This window comes from Myotis nattereri (genome assembly GCF_964212035.1).
Source record: "Myotis nattereri genome assembly, chromosome: 10".
NCBI lineage: Eukaryota > Metazoa > Chordata > Mammalia > Chiroptera > Vespertilionidae > Myotis > Myotis nattereri.
This window is the reverse complement of record NC_138085.1, coordinates 65,851,067-65,865,832: the sequence shown is the minus strand read 5'-3', so window position 1 is coordinate 65,865,832 and position 14,766 is coordinate 65,851,067. Positions and strand designations below refer to the sequence as shown.

The following is a 14,766-nucleotide window of genomic DNA, read 5'->3' as shown; positions in this document are numbered from 1 at the left end:
TTCGGTATTTTAACAACTTTTCAAAATAAAAAATAATAAACCATCTTTTCAAAGCATGTAACATAGTTGTCCAACAGGAAAACAAAGATGAACTTACTACAAGTTAGTGAGTAGGGAGTTGCTGAGGGGGCCCTAAAATCCAGTTCTGTAAGTATTTCTCTTGCCCCCAAGAGGGGCACTTCGTGTACTGTGAGATTACGTATTCCTCACATTCACAGATTGGCAGGGTATGTACTTACCTGTATAATGCTGCATAATATCGATTCGATATTGTCTGCTGAGAATTCATTACTTGGAAAAGCAACATTAAAGCTTGCACACTGGTATTAAAATTCACAACGTGTAACACTTTAAACAGCGTGTCAACTTGCTCCCTCACTTTGTCATCACCAGTTTGGGCATAAGGGTAGGCCCTGTTCACTCCTGTTAAAAGGGCACTAAGCATTTTTGATTCAATATCTTTTTTCTTGATACAAGACCGAAAAAAACAAAAATAAAGAGTTATTAATTTGTTAGCCAGTTCACTTTCTTCATGGGAGAGGACCATTTGATTTAAAAAGCAAACTGCATAATATTGTGCTTTGGAGCTGATATTTGAGCGAAACAGCAGCCTTTCAACTTCACCACACACAATGCCTTTCATATTGGGGTGTTTACAAAGCAATGTCTCTAACAGATGGGAGGCTTTTGTGGCTATTCTGTTCTGAGGATCTCCCAGTTTGTTTACCACCTGCACAAGAAGAGCTTTTTCTTCCTCAGGTTTGTTACAAAGAAGCTCATGAGCCACCGAAAGGGCTCGAGTTTTGGTGGCTACTAAGGAATCATGACTTAAAGTTTCTAAGACCTGCACAAATTCAGCCACCAAGTGTTTCAGCTGGTGTTCAAAATACCATAAGATCAGCCTTCGGTCTCTTGAGTCCCTGTTGCCACTGGACAACTGTTCCAGTTTGTTGAAAGGATGCTGGCTGAAAATCCGCAGTTTCCGACTGTCTGGCAAAAGGTCTGTAATGAGTAATTCTTTGAAAGTATCCAAAGCTATGAGGCACTGCTGTTTGCTGCCCTTCTTTTTCACAAGGTTTACCAGAGTTTCTACAAACTGGAGTGTGTGGACAGCATCATCCTGAATAAGAAGAATCATAGCTGCCATCCTGTCTCCTAGGGTCCCTGATGACACAATTGCCTTCATCCAGGTAGAAGAGGCGCCCTTTTGATTATTTGTTTTATTTTTGAATAAATTAATTTCATGCTCATACAACGTCTGAGCCAAAGTTTTGTACTTAGACACAACATCCCGAGGCTGGGGTTCCAAAGAATATTCACTGCTATACTCCAGATCATACCATTTGCCTCCAGACTTCAGTAACAATGCCGGTCTCTCAACAAATTCAAAGATATCCTGTTGTTTATCTTTCTTTATTTTTGGTACAGGACTATTGTTCTCATCAGAATGTTGTTCTGGTCTCTTCTTATTTTTCACCTTACTGACTGATGTCCTTTCATTTTCTGCTGCATTTTGCTTTTTATTATCTAATTTAGACACTCTTGCTTTTTTGTTGGCATCTTCTTCGTTGGGCGGTTCATCTTCTGCAATTATGAAAGATTTTGCATACTTGGCCAAGCTCAGATTTTGAATAAATGCTTCCAATTCACCTTGCTGAAGGTCATCAATTGCTCCTTTTTTGCCTCCATCCACAACTTCCTCATTCTCATCCAAAGCAGCCAGCATAAGGTAATCTTGCTGCATAAAAACATAAAGTTAAAAATAAATTATAAATCCAACAGTTTAGTTAAAATTTCAAAAGTTAATGTGAACCTGTATCTTTGAAATCAAAGTGTCATGGTATTGCCTGGGCTCTCAACCTACACCAAAGTAAATACTTGACAGATTAAAGATTTAAATGTAAAAAATAGAAACAAAAAATAATAGCAAAAACACACAACATAATTAAAAAAAATTTCCAGAGTAGGGAAAACCTTTTCAAATTTGACATTAGGGCCCATAAAGAAACGAATGGGTAAATTTATCGTTCTCTCAAACACAAAAGACAAATAGTAAACTGGATAAAACACTGGCAACTCATATCACAGCAACTGGGCTTAATGATTAATATAAAAGTTGCTGCACATCAGTTATGGAAGTAACAACCCAATAGAAATACATGCAAAGGATATAAACAAACAGTTCATGGGGGATGAGGAGAGTATATTTTTAAAATATAAAAAGATGCTCAACCTCACTAACATTAAGAGAAATTCAAAATTAAAACGACAATAATGCATCAATTTTTTAATCTTTCAGAGCAAAGATAAAAACATGACAGGTGTTGTTAGGGAAAGAGGGGGAGGGGGTCACTTTCCTACATGGCTGATGGGAGTGTAAACTGGCACAACCTAAGAAGGGCAATTTGCCACCTTCGATCAAAATCCATAGAAGCACACATCCTTTGACCCAGCAGTTATGTTTCCACAAATTTTGATGACACGTTCACTTACAAATACGGAAATAGGTATTCATGGTTACATACTGAAGCATTAAAATAGCAAAATACTGACAATGTAAGTATCCACAAAAACTGATAGAAAATTAAAACAGACACAATAATTTATGCAGGCATTAAAGCAATGACACAGAACTTTACATTCTGATATGGAAGGATCTCATAGGTAGTAAGAAAAAACGGATACAAAATATTACATATAGCTATAACCCAGTGCTTTTTATGTAAAAAATAATGTACATGCATATCTATTTCCTTGGAAGATACAAAAAAGAATTACAAAAATATTGCTTCCTGGAAGGTAAACTGCATGAATGGAGCTAGAAGTGGGAAAAAAGACTTCACCATGAATCCCTTCCTTAAAAAACAGAACTAACCTTTCTGTTGCACGTGCATCTATTACACACCTAAAAACCAAATACAACTCGAGCACAGAGCAAAGCACAGAGCCAAGGGTGAATCTGCTCCGGTAAGGTGCCTTTCCCCTCTTCTGTTCCACCCCCTCACCCCAATTCTAGTCTCGAAACAACATTTAACAAAAAATAAGCCAAACCGTCCAATGGTTTCGTCCAACTCCGGGTAAAAGCCCACCCTCTTCCCTCTCTGACCCCATTTCTTACTGCGCTCTGCCTCAGCCACACTGACATTTTCGTTATTCGTGAAGCGTGGCTCAGCCCTTTCCTCCTTTCCGGTTTTCGCTCGTACAGAGCAGCGATGGGCTGCCCGACGCCCTCTCTCACTGTGCATGTCCCCCTTCCCTGTCTCACTGTGCTCCGCAGCACTTTTCTCCATGCTGTGTATTCAAAAGCTTGGGCACTGTCCCTTTCCGAGAGTCAGGGTGTGAATTCCCAGAAGGCGCAGAGCTCCCGAGTGCGCAGTGAGCCTGTGCCCGGACTCGGTGAGGACCCGAAACTCCACCACCTCGGGAGCTCACAACACGGAGGCCGCGAGGTCAGGGCCGGAAAGTCAGCCTCCCGACCCGATGCAGCGCCGCTATATTCCGTCAGTAAAGGGAGAAGGTCGCCTACATTCTGAGGCGACGGCATAAAAACGCTCAATTCGAGTTTATCTTGTAAAGAGCAGCGGAAAAGAAGTGGTGCCGGAAGCGCCCAGAGCACTTTCCGAAGGTGGGAACCGGGTCCGGGTCCGGGTCCGGGACGCCCTCCCGCCCCGCAGCTCCGGGGCCACGCGCGGGACCACTCCCCGCGCCCAGATCCCCTCCTCCGGGGGTCCCGGGCCATTACCTTGGTGCCTCCAAGCCGTAACACCTCCTCCATGGAGAACCCATTCTCGGCTTCATTATCCTCCTCGTCGTCCTCGTCCGAATCTTCTATCCTCCCGTCAGGAACCCAGGGCCGCTGGGCATGGAACTCCAAAGGTTTCTTGGCGGCCGCCATGGTGAGCAAAGCACGCGCGACCCGTGACCAGGTTCCTTCCGGTTGGTCCGGTGACGCACTTCCGGCAGGGCCGAGTTCGCTCCCGGAAATGACCGTGATCCCTACCCCGGGGCGGCTCGCGGCTGCTGGGCAGGTTCGGCATGCTACTCCTCGCCAACGCCGGCGCCAGGCCGTTGCGCGCTGCGGCGCGAGCGGGTGAGTGAGTGTTCGCTCCGCGTGAGCCCCGGTTGCCTTGGGAACCGTGTGGGTGCTCTGCTCAGTGGCGGACGCCGGGGGCGCTCCGGGCGGGACGGGAGCCCAGCCTCCGACCCGGGGGTCGTGGGCACAGTGTGTGCCTGCGCCTGGTGTGAGTGCAGCGGACTGGAGTCCTCTTTTCTCAGCTTCGGGCGAGGTTACGGGTTAACCAAGCCACTTTGAAAGCGCTCAGGCTGCCGTGCACGGGTAAATACTGAGATTTTTTAAATGGGTCCCGTTTTTCGCAGTCAGTCCCTGCCTTTGTGGAGGAAAACACTTCAGCTCCGGCAAAGAGCCGGTAGAAAACAGCCCGGCGACTCCGATGCTGCAGCATCTTGTGTACAAAATCAAGTCGACGGGCCCCATCACTGTGGCCGAGTACATGAAGGAGGTCTTGACCAACCCAGTTAAGGTATGCGGGTCGGGGAGCCCGAGGACCGGGCCCGCGCTAGCGGATTTGCGAGGCGTGAGCCCGGAGGGGTGCGCGCAGACCGGAGCCCGAGCGTCTTCAGCCCCGACCGCCGGGGTCCCTTCCCGGGGAAGCGCCGCCCCACGGGACCCGAGGACCATACGGGAATGCCAGTCGGTCAGGGCTGGGTCGAGTCGGCGGCAGCGCCATTGCACAGGTGACAGACCCAGAGGTGCCCAGGAGAGGGTGTAAGCGATTGGATGGATGAGATGAGGGATGGATGACTCCTCCGTCTGCGCTGATGGTAGATGGTGCAGTCATTTCTCTGGGGAAAGGGAATGTAGAAGGGGAGGGAAAGGTAAGAGTTCATTCCGATGTGTGAAGTTTACAGGACGCTGCGTGGAAATAGGCGACTGGAAATAGATCATATTCTGGATTTTTGTCTTGAGAATGGAAGGTCTGGAGCTTTACTGTTCTAGGATGAAACATTGTCACAGCTTTCTGGCCTATATATTTCCTTGTCTGCTCCGCTAAGCCAGTTGGTGAAAGCCAGTAGTCCTTTTATTTTAGAGTGTTCCACCTTCTGCTGAGTTGAAATATGAGATCTGTGGAATTCTGGGGTTGATTTGGCCTGTTGTTGGGTGTGGAGTGGCCCATTGTCCAGAGGTTTAGGCAAGGCAGTTATTTGAATTAACTGAAATTTAGTATTTTCTAACTATGAGCATAGGCAACATCCAGTAGCATCAGTAATGCCTGTGACTTTAATTAGCATCAGTGCACATTACTGATACTGTCACATCACAACAGAGTGATCTCAAAATATTTGCTCATCTGTGCTTCAGAACTTTACTTATTAGGCCTTTGGCTCGATATTGTTTTTTTTTAATACATTTGTCAAGAAGCACATATATTACTGTATCACACATTTATTTTTAAATATGGGTTAAGTCTTTTTCATTTGCTTTCTTTGGTAACCCTATGTGTTTTATGTCCTGTGCATTAAAAAACATTCTCTGAAGGGGTCCACCAGCTTCATTATACTACCGAGGGGTTCATAACACACAGCAAAAATACACGTGCAGTGCTTACTTAGGAAGGAAGGATTGATGAATGTTCCCAAAATGAACACTCCATGGAACCAGCACCCAAGTCAAGAAACACCATGGCCAACAGGCAGGGCTACTTTGAAGCAGAAAGTGTGAGAATTTGAGGGGGGCAGAGGGGAGGCTGGAGGGATAGGCAGGGTTTTAGGAGCAGGGAGAGAGAAGGAGGGTGGAGTGTCCTGCTTTTCTACCAGTTCTGCAAAATGACTGTCACTTTCTAAAATTTAGGTAAAGATACTGTGATTATCTTGATTATTTGGAAGAGAGAACTTTCTTACTATGTAATTGTTTATTTCATTGTATATATTATGTATGATTTTGGAGGGGTGTCTTAAAAATAGCCTTATTTGAAAATTAATTGTTTTTTTCCGTTTTCTCTTTTTATTTAGGGATATTATGTGCACCGTGACATGCTAGGAGAAAAAGGAGATTTCATTACTTCACCTGAAATAAGTCAGATCTTCGGAGAGGTAATATCATTCTAAACTATAAAAGAAACTAATATCACAAACATTTGAAAGCAGATCAAGGTGCTTTATTTTATATAATAGTGTTTTACCGCTTTGTTTTTGTGATTCCTCAAAAGTTTTTGTTTTTTAGTAGTAAATATTGAGGGAATAGAAAGGTAACAGGAAAGGAAATGGTATAATGGGCAATAAAAAGTTTATACTTTACTATAGAAAAGGGAATGTAGAGATAAGGGGGACAAAAGTAAAGAGAAGGAAAAGAGATGGAGGTAAAGAAGTGAACCAGATGAAATATGAGAATGGGAGAAGGAAGAGAGACAAAAGCAAGAGTGAGGAAAGAGGTTGTCTGTACCCCAGAAAGAATTACTGGAATCAAAATGAGCTCTAAAGCCCCCAACTCTAATTTAGCCATAGTTACAGTAGAAGTCTTCCTTTAAGAAACTTTGAATTCTTTTCAGAAACTCTATTTATTTCCATATAATAACCTTTCATCAATTTAGAACTAAGATATTGTACACAGAGGATGTAGAATTCAGGTACTAAAATATATATTGCTTATGTGTAAGAGCCATGTAATTATTGAAATGATATGAAGAACTGGCATAGTTATATACATAATTATATTTCATATGTCTATTTGCTTTCAAATACTAGTACTGTTCTGTGGTATTCTTATCTGTGTCATGGGACTTTTTGTAGTGGAGGGTAACTTTTTTTTTTTTTAAATATATTTTATTGATTTTTTTACAGAGAGGAAGGGAGAGAGAGAGATAGTTAGAAACATCGATGAGAGAGAAACATCGATCAGCTGCCTCCTGCACATCCCCCACGGGGGATGTGCCCGCAACCCAGGTACATGCCCTTGACCGGAATCGAACCCGGGACCTTTCGGTCAGCAGGCCGACGCTCTATCCACTGAGCCAAACCGGTTTCGGCTGGAGGGTAACTTTTAACTATTTTCTCCAATTAAAGCTTCCTAACTAGTATGTGTTGTAACATAGTCCCAGTAAATTTTCCTGTGTGTGCAACTATGTGGACATATTAAACACATATGGTTGTTTGCAAACATTTTGCTTTCTGGCATAAAGTATGTGTTTGCATGGAGTTTAATGTTGTGGTATACTTTGATACTTTATAATACTTTAATGTAAGTTTTTTCTTGTCACAGCTGCTAGGGATATGGTTTATTAGCGAATGGATGGCCACTGGGAAAAGTGCAACTTTCCAGCTGGTAGAACTGGGTCCAGGTCGGGGTACCCTTGCAGGAGATATTTTGAGGGTAGGTATAAAGGAGTGTCTTAAAGTCTCATGTATGTGATTCTTATTACTTTTGACTGAGTTTGCAAACTTTGTTGATTTTCTTGGCTTTCAGTCCTCCTATTTCCTTAATCTCATATTTCTTAACTAAAATATGTCAGAATAATACAGTGAGTGATTAGTTATTGTCTGTTTTATGGTAAAATATGGGGGTGGGGGCAAAAGTGAAAGCTACAAGTATAAAACATTTAGAAGACATTATGGGAGATCATATTTGTCTTCTGAGTAGGGAAAAGTTTTTAAATTATATATAAAGCAGAACCCATAAAGGAAAATGGTAATAATTTCCACTACATTAAAATTAAGAACTTTGTGTTCTTTAAAGAAACTAGAAAGTTTTTGTTCTTCAAAGACACCATAGAGTGGCGAGACAAACCATAAGTTAGAGAAGTTATTTGCAACATATATAACCAACAAAGAACTATTAGTCTTCAAAGTCAATAAGGTGAAAGATAACTTACTAGAAAAACCGGGCGGAATATGTGAATAGGCCCATCATGAAACAGAAAACCTAAATAGCCAATACTAACGGAAAGATGCTCAGACTCATTGGTAGTCAGGGAAATGAGTTTAAATTGATGAGACAGTCCTGGTGTGGCTCATTTGGTTGGAGCTTTGTCCCTTACACCAAAAGGTCAGGGGTTCGATTCCCAGTTAGGACACATGACTACGTTTCAGGTTCAATCCCAGTTGGGGTGTGTACAGGAGGCACCAATTGATGTTTATCTCTCACATCAGTGTCTGTATGTCTGTCTCTCTCCCTCTCCTCCCCTCCTCTCTAAAATCAATAAGCATATCCTCGGGTGAGGATAAAAAATATATGTATGATACCACTATATCCTCAGAAAAAGTAAGTCTGACAACACCAAGTGTTGGTGAAGATGGGGAAATCTTTTATTTTTATTTGTTAATCACAAGTCTAAATTTTATCATTAGGAAACCAAATTCTATACCAGTGGTTCTCAACCTTCCTAATGCTGCGACCCTGTAATACAGTCCTCATGTTGTGGTGACCCCCAACCATAAAATTATTTTCGTTGCTACTTCATAACTGTAATTTTGCTACCTTTATGAATTGTAATGTAAATATCTGATATGCAGGATGTATTTTCATTGTTACAAATTGAACATAATTAAAGCATAGTGATTAATCACAAAAACAATATGTAATTATATATGTGTTTTCTGATGGTCTTAGGCGACCCCTGTGAAAGGGTTATTCGACCCCCAAAGGGGTCGCGACCTACAGGTTGGCCACCCACAGGTTGAGAACCGCTGTTTTATACTGTTCCCTTTTTTTTAAAATATATTTTTTATTGACTTTTTTACAGAGAGGCGGGGGGAGGGATAGAGAGTTAGAAACATCGATGAGAGAGAAACATCAATCAGCTGCCTCCTGCACATTCCCTACTGGGGATGTGCCTGCAACCAAGGTACATGCCCTTGACCAGAATCAAACCTGGGACCCTTCAGTCCATAGGCCGATGGTCTATCCACTGAGCCAAATCGCTTCGGGCTATTCCTTTTTTATATACCCTATCTATAAAAATAAAAGCATAATATGCTAATTAGACCGGACAGCCGAACAGCCTTCCGATGTCCTTCGTGATGACCTTCCAGCGGAAGCTGGGACTGTGAGGGCCAAGCCCGTTGCACAGATTTCATGCAACGGCCCTCTAGTGTTTAATAACTCTAATAGGTTATGATTCTTATGGATTGCTGGAGAGTGGCTGTGTAAGGAACAAATTTTTCTGGAACCAATTATTACTTATACTATGATGAGCAAATTACTGAGGTCAGTGGTTAGAAAAATGAAACTCAGCCCATTGTATTTTGCCAATTTTTCTTCTTTTTTTATTTAGGTGTTTAGTCAGCTTGGATCTGTGCTGAAAAAGTGTGACATTTCAATACATCTAGTAGAGGTGAGCCAAAAATTAAGTGAGATTCAAGCATTAACTCTGACCGAAGAGAAGGTCCCATTAGAGCGAGATGCTGAATCCCCAGTGTATATGAAAGGTGTTACTAAGTCTGGGATTCCAGTTTCCTGGTACCGAGATCTGCAGGATGTTCCAAAAGGTAATGATTTTCCATAGACTAATGAGAGAATTTTGATCACAACCCCTCACAGTAGTGAAAGAATTAGGCATTTTTTGTTAATGTTCAGAAGAACCAATTCGTTATCTTAAATATGCTTAAACATTTTTTTCTTCTTCCACTTTTAAATAGAGCACAGCTTTTATGTTGCACATGAATTTTTTGACGTCCTTCCTGTGCATAAGTTTCAGGTATGATGAAAAACAGGACATGTTTATAATTGAATAACAAAGGGCCTTGTGTTGTAAGAATGAATATTTGCGGTATTTAGTTATTCAGTATATAAACATTACTGGTTGAAGTCAGCGATATTTGGAATTTCTTATGACTAAATAATTGAAAAGCAAAAATGAAATATTAAGTAGAATTCTTAATTCTCGTAGTATAATTATTAAAGAATTCTTTATTCTCCTGAGATAAAGATGCATGAGAGTATAAGATGCTAAATGGCTATAGTACAGTAAAAATTACTTTTTAGCAAATATTTTTAAATCTCAAAGATTAGAATTTATCTTTATTCTTCCTATGAGAAGATTTAAGATTTGGTAGTAATGTATTTGTACTGATAACTTCTAAGGCTAAGAGTCTGTATTATATAGCAATTTATTGGCAAAAGCTTCTGATTGGTGTTCCTAAGTGTGTTTTCCATTTTGGGGCACTTTCTAGGGTGCTTATTTCATCTTCTACAGCTCTACCTCATATCTAAACAACATTAATAGTTTGTATCTATCAGTCTAGTCTTTATTTAGAAGAAATGAAGTAAAGCCTTGAAATAATTTTAAGTGGTAAAAGTGGTCTGTAAATATTATCTATGTTATACGTGGTAAGAGGAGAAAACCAATAGTACTTTTTGCTGGTGACAGTTTTGAGAACAGACTTGCAAAAATTTGTTTTTATGCGTTATTTTGTGTTTAGAAAACCCCACAAGGATGGCGAGAAGTACTCATTGATATTGATCCACAAGTTTCTGATAAACTGAGGTTTGTTTTGGCGCCTTGTGCCACCCCAGCAGAAGCCTTCATACAAGTAGGAATAAGTTTATTTTTCTTCTGAGTTTATTACCAATCAAGTCTTATTTTCTGAGTTTCTATTTTAGAGTTCCTTTATAGGGGGAAGTAGTTGCTTGCAACACGTGAGATGCTTTTTATTAACAGTGAACAGTGCAGAGGCTGTAGTCGGGAGAGTGGGTTAAAATCATTTCTTAGCTATGTGACCTTTACTGTTATACAATTACAGATAAACTTAATAAGCATTTGTCTCGTATCTTCTCCGTTTTACCTGTCAAATGTGGACAATATTGTCTCTTGATGGAAGGGTTCAATGCCTGTGTAAACAAATGTAATACAGTGTAAAGTAACAACAATGACAGTACTTATTGAGTACTTTGTATGTATTACTCTGTATTATCTCACTTAACTCTCAAACAAATCCAGTGCTAGGTAGAGAGTGCCTTTTTTCTCTGATTCTAGATCGCCAGAATGGTATTTTACTACTGTTTTCTCTTGACTCTAAGGAATAACCACAGGAGCCCATCTTAGGGTTATGCTTGAAGGTTCAAAAAATCCTATACTTCTCAGGAATGTTTGGGCTCTAGATAGCCTGTTTTAGTTTTTTCTTCCCAGTTCAGAAAAAATATTTCTACTTTTTAGACCATAACTAAGACCTTCTAACTCAGAAGTTATCAGTTTTAAAAGCACAATATCTTTTAAACATGAATTTATGAATTAAGTTGTGTTTTTTTTTTTTTGAAAAGCGTAAGTGAAAATATTAGCCTAAATGCTTGTAAACATTTCTATTTTTTTCATTTTCTGGCTGCTTAATTTTACCTGAGCAAGAAACAAATTCATAAAGCTACTAAGAGCCAAGCTCCTGGCACTGGGAGTTGTGATTCTTTTTAATTCTTGACTTAAGTAGTATTCACTTATGAGAGAGAGTGATTTTCCTCTCGTTTGAATGGGGCAAATGATAATAGAGTCTGTCATCTTGGAGAGCAGGCTGAGATAGTAAGAATGTCATTGTGGTACACTGAGATGTGTCAGCTTAGCCTGAGGTAACTAACCTCATGTTTTTATAATTAAATCAATAATTTATTTAATAGCACTGGGGCAAAACAAAAAATCTAAATAAACAAGAAAAAAGAACAAAGCAAAAGAAAAAAAGCAGGGGGGTAAGTGGTTCATTGTTTCATGTAATCCTCACGGAAGACCTGGTATATAATGTGATGAGGAGCGGACTCCAAGAGTAACTGATTTCTAGCAAGCAGGAGGAGGAGCTGAGACTCAGAAGCTAGTTTGTCTGACTTTGTACCTATTAGACCTGTGCTGTTACAGGCAGAAACATCAGGGTCAGTACTTCATTTCTAATAGGGTGCTAGGAGGGGCAAGAGTTAGTGTATGTTTTACTAATGAAGAAAAAGAAATTTTTCATTATTTCAGGAATTAGTGAAACTTCATATATACTAGTCAAGCTAATGAGTATTAATTTTGTCATTTCACTTTTTAAGCTAATATGCACTTATTGAGGACCCTTTGTTAATACCTGAACATCTTGGGAAATTAAGGCCCCGGGTGCATTGGCACTAGTTCATAAGCTGATGTTTCTAGATATAGAGCTTATCATTGGGATGCCTGTAGCCACAACAGAGGCATCATCATATACTTGTTTATAGAAATATCTTTTAGTGGATGGCATCAAAGAACCAAAGAGTTTTGTATAACAAAGAGGATGACTTGTGAAAAGTTGAGTGTACAGAACATACTCATATTGAGAACAAATTTTTTAATTTTGTTTTAATGCTTTAAGTATTACAGAGTATTATATATGTCTCCTTTTTTTTTCCCCCTTGACCATCCCCTGGCCTCCCATACCCCCCAGTGTCTTGTGTCCATTGGTTATGCTTATATGCATGCATACAAGTCCTTCGGTTGATCTCTTACCCGCCCCCCCCCTCCCCAGCCTTCCCGCTGTAGTTTGACAGTTTGAGAACAAATTTATTTTTATTGTAAATAAGAAATGCTCATTGTAGAAAAACCTGCAAATACAGAAAACCTGAAAAACAAAGGAATCAGTTCTTTTGAATGATGTGTTTTCTTTCACCTGTTCCTACTAGCATGATGAGACAAGGGATCATGTGGAAGTGTGTCCTGAGGCTGGTGTTATTATTCAGGAACTTTCTCAACGCATTGCTCTTACTGGAGGTGCTGCCCTGATTGCTGATTACGGTCATGATGGGACTAAGACAGATACCTTCAGAGTATGTATAATTCAGTAACATGACTTGTCAGAACTTAATTGGTATGATTTACTTAGTTATCAATTGTTAGTTTTGAAGCTCATTTAAGATCTTTATCTTTGGTTTCTATAGTGCTTCACACTGTTGTATTACATTATTTTATAATTAATATTAATTCATATTATAATTACTTTTAACTCTAGATCTTATTCCTAAGCCTAACTCCACTGTCCAACTTTCCTTTGAACAGGGTCTGAATTGTCTACATTCTTCCTTAAGTTGCAGAACCTAGGTCTGCATAGATCCTACTAAGCATCTAAATATACAATTGGAAAATTTTGCCTGAAGTTTTTTTAATATTCTACCCCTCCTTCATTTAAAGAAATAATTTGGTACTTTGCAGATTTGATCTAGCTACTGTAATCATTCAAACTTTTCCTATAAGATTTGCACTATTTTTTTTCTTCTCCAGGTGTTTTTCTTCTCTCTAAACATCTGTTCTTAAATTCTTTGAATATGATCAGTTATGTTCAATTTACTTTAATTGAAATATATTTAACTAGATGCTATTAGTCATTTTCTAACTCTCTGGTTCTCAATTTCTAACTTTATTGCATCTAAGGAAAGCCTGGATAGTGTATTAGAAATGCTGATTTCCTAGCTTTACCTCCAAGATTCTGATTCAGTAGGTCTGGTAACATATTCTCAGGTGGTTTTGAGGCACCCAGTTGATGGTTAGACTTTGTAAAACACTATCTAGGTTCTGGTAACCTGGATTCATCCGGAGGATTAATGAGATCTCCTCTGTTCGTGGGCAGTCATGAAAACGTTAATTGTTAAGGATAGCAACATCTTCAGGCGCTATCAACACTGTGCTTTATACTGGGTTTTCCACATAGAAAATGGTGCTACTGCATTAACAGTGTGTAAACCACTGACTTAAGCTATATTTTCAACAGTTGTTATATAAAATGTACTAAAATCATAGCATTTTTTAAATCTTGGTAATAGCATAAAAGGACAAAAACTTATTATTTTAAAAATTATGTTCAAGGGGTTTTGTGGCCACAAGCTTCATGATGTCTTAATTGCCCCAGGAACAGCCGACCTAACAGCTGACGTGGACTTCAGTTATTTGCGCAGAATGGCACAGGGAACAGTGGCTTCTCTGGGTCCAATAAAACAACAAACGTTTTTAAAAAATATGGGCATTGATGTCCGGCTAAAGGTAACGGTTTATTTCCATATTAAATATTTTAATTTCACAGTATTTCCAACAAACAGTTAAAAAGTTTGCCTGGCCTAAATGTTCTTGTAGCCAGCCAGTCTTTTCAGCGGCATAGGATTTAGTTTAACCAGGTGGCCTGGGGGCGGAGCAGCCTTCTTTTCATGCATCTCCATAAGGGGTAGAATTAAGGTTTTCAAGTATTGTTCATGTTCACTAAGAAAACCGCAATTATGAGTATGAATGTTATAACTGTTCTGAGGACATTTTTACTCTTCAGTGTAGATCAGCCCATCTGGGAATATCTGTTAAACATACAAATTTACAGGTTTGTGTCATAGCAACCTATGTTTTCAATAAGTACCCCATGATTTTGAGGCAGGTAGTCAGAAATAACTTTTTAAACACTGCTTTATTGAATAGCTAATAGTCATTATTACTACGTATAACTGGAAACCCTTTTTTTTTTTTTTTTACTAAGAAATTATTTTCTTTTCAGGTTCTTCTAGATAAATCCACTGAGCCATCACTGAGGCAGCAGTTACTTCAGGGGTATGATATGTTAATGAATCCTAAGAAGATGGGAGAACGATTTAACTTTTTTGCCTTGCTGCCTCATCAGAGACTTCATGCTAGAAGCCGTGAGATAAATGCAAATCATTCAAAACCTTCTCCATCACCTGTGGCTGGATTTAGTGAACTTACTTGGCAGTGATATTTCAGTTTGGCCTTTTAGTCCCCAAGTCTACCTAAGAAACTAAAATAAAGAAAACGAATTTCATATATCAAA

General features: G+C 39.7%; 2 protein-coding genes across 2 annotated transcripts in view; one reads left to right on the top strand and one right to left on the bottom strand.

Annotated features, from left to right (window-relative positions):
- CEBPZ (CCAAT enhancer binding protein zeta) overlaps positions 1-4,472 on the bottom strand; it is a 27,570-nt gene extending 23,098 nt beyond the window's left edge. The window contains exons 1-2 of the mRNA XM_081100961.1: positions 3,743-4,472; positions 240-1,738 (exon numbers count right to left, since the gene is read on the bottom strand). Of these exons, the coding sequence (XP_080957087.1) occupies positions 240-1,738; positions 3,743-3,895 (1,652 nt within the window). The 5' untranslated portion in view covers positions 3,896-4,472. The remainder of the gene's footprint in view (positions 1-239; positions 1,739-3,742) is intronic.
- NDUFAF7 (NADH:ubiquinone oxidoreductase complex assembly factor 7) lies at positions 3,974-14,766 on the top strand. The gene is made up of 10 exons (XM_081100963.1): positions 3,974-4,090; positions 4,378-4,541; positions 6,031-6,111; positions 7,277-7,387; positions 9,288-9,501; positions 9,652-9,710; positions 10,435-10,545; positions 12,629-12,772; positions 13,806-13,979; positions 14,476-14,766. The coding sequence occupies exons 1-10, from the start codon at positions 4,036-4,038 to the stop codon at positions 14,689-14,691; spliced, it is 1,329 nt and encodes a 442-aa protein (XP_080957089.1). The 5' UTR covers positions 3,974-4,035; the 3' UTR covers positions 14,692-14,766.

Coding starts and splice junctions, on each gene's coding strand:
- NDUFAF7 (XM_081100963.1), top strand. CDS start 4,036: ATGCTACTCCTCGCCAACGCCGGCGCCAGGCCGTTGCGCGCTGCGGCG. Junction 4,091..4,377: donor GCGCGCTGCGGCGCGAGCGG/GTGAGTGAGTGT, acceptor CGTTTTTCGCAG/TCAGTCCCTGCCTTTGTGGA. Junction 12,773..13,805: donor CTAAGACAGATACCTTCAGA/GTATGTATAATT, acceptor ATTATGTTCAAG/GGGTTTTGTGGCCACAAGCT.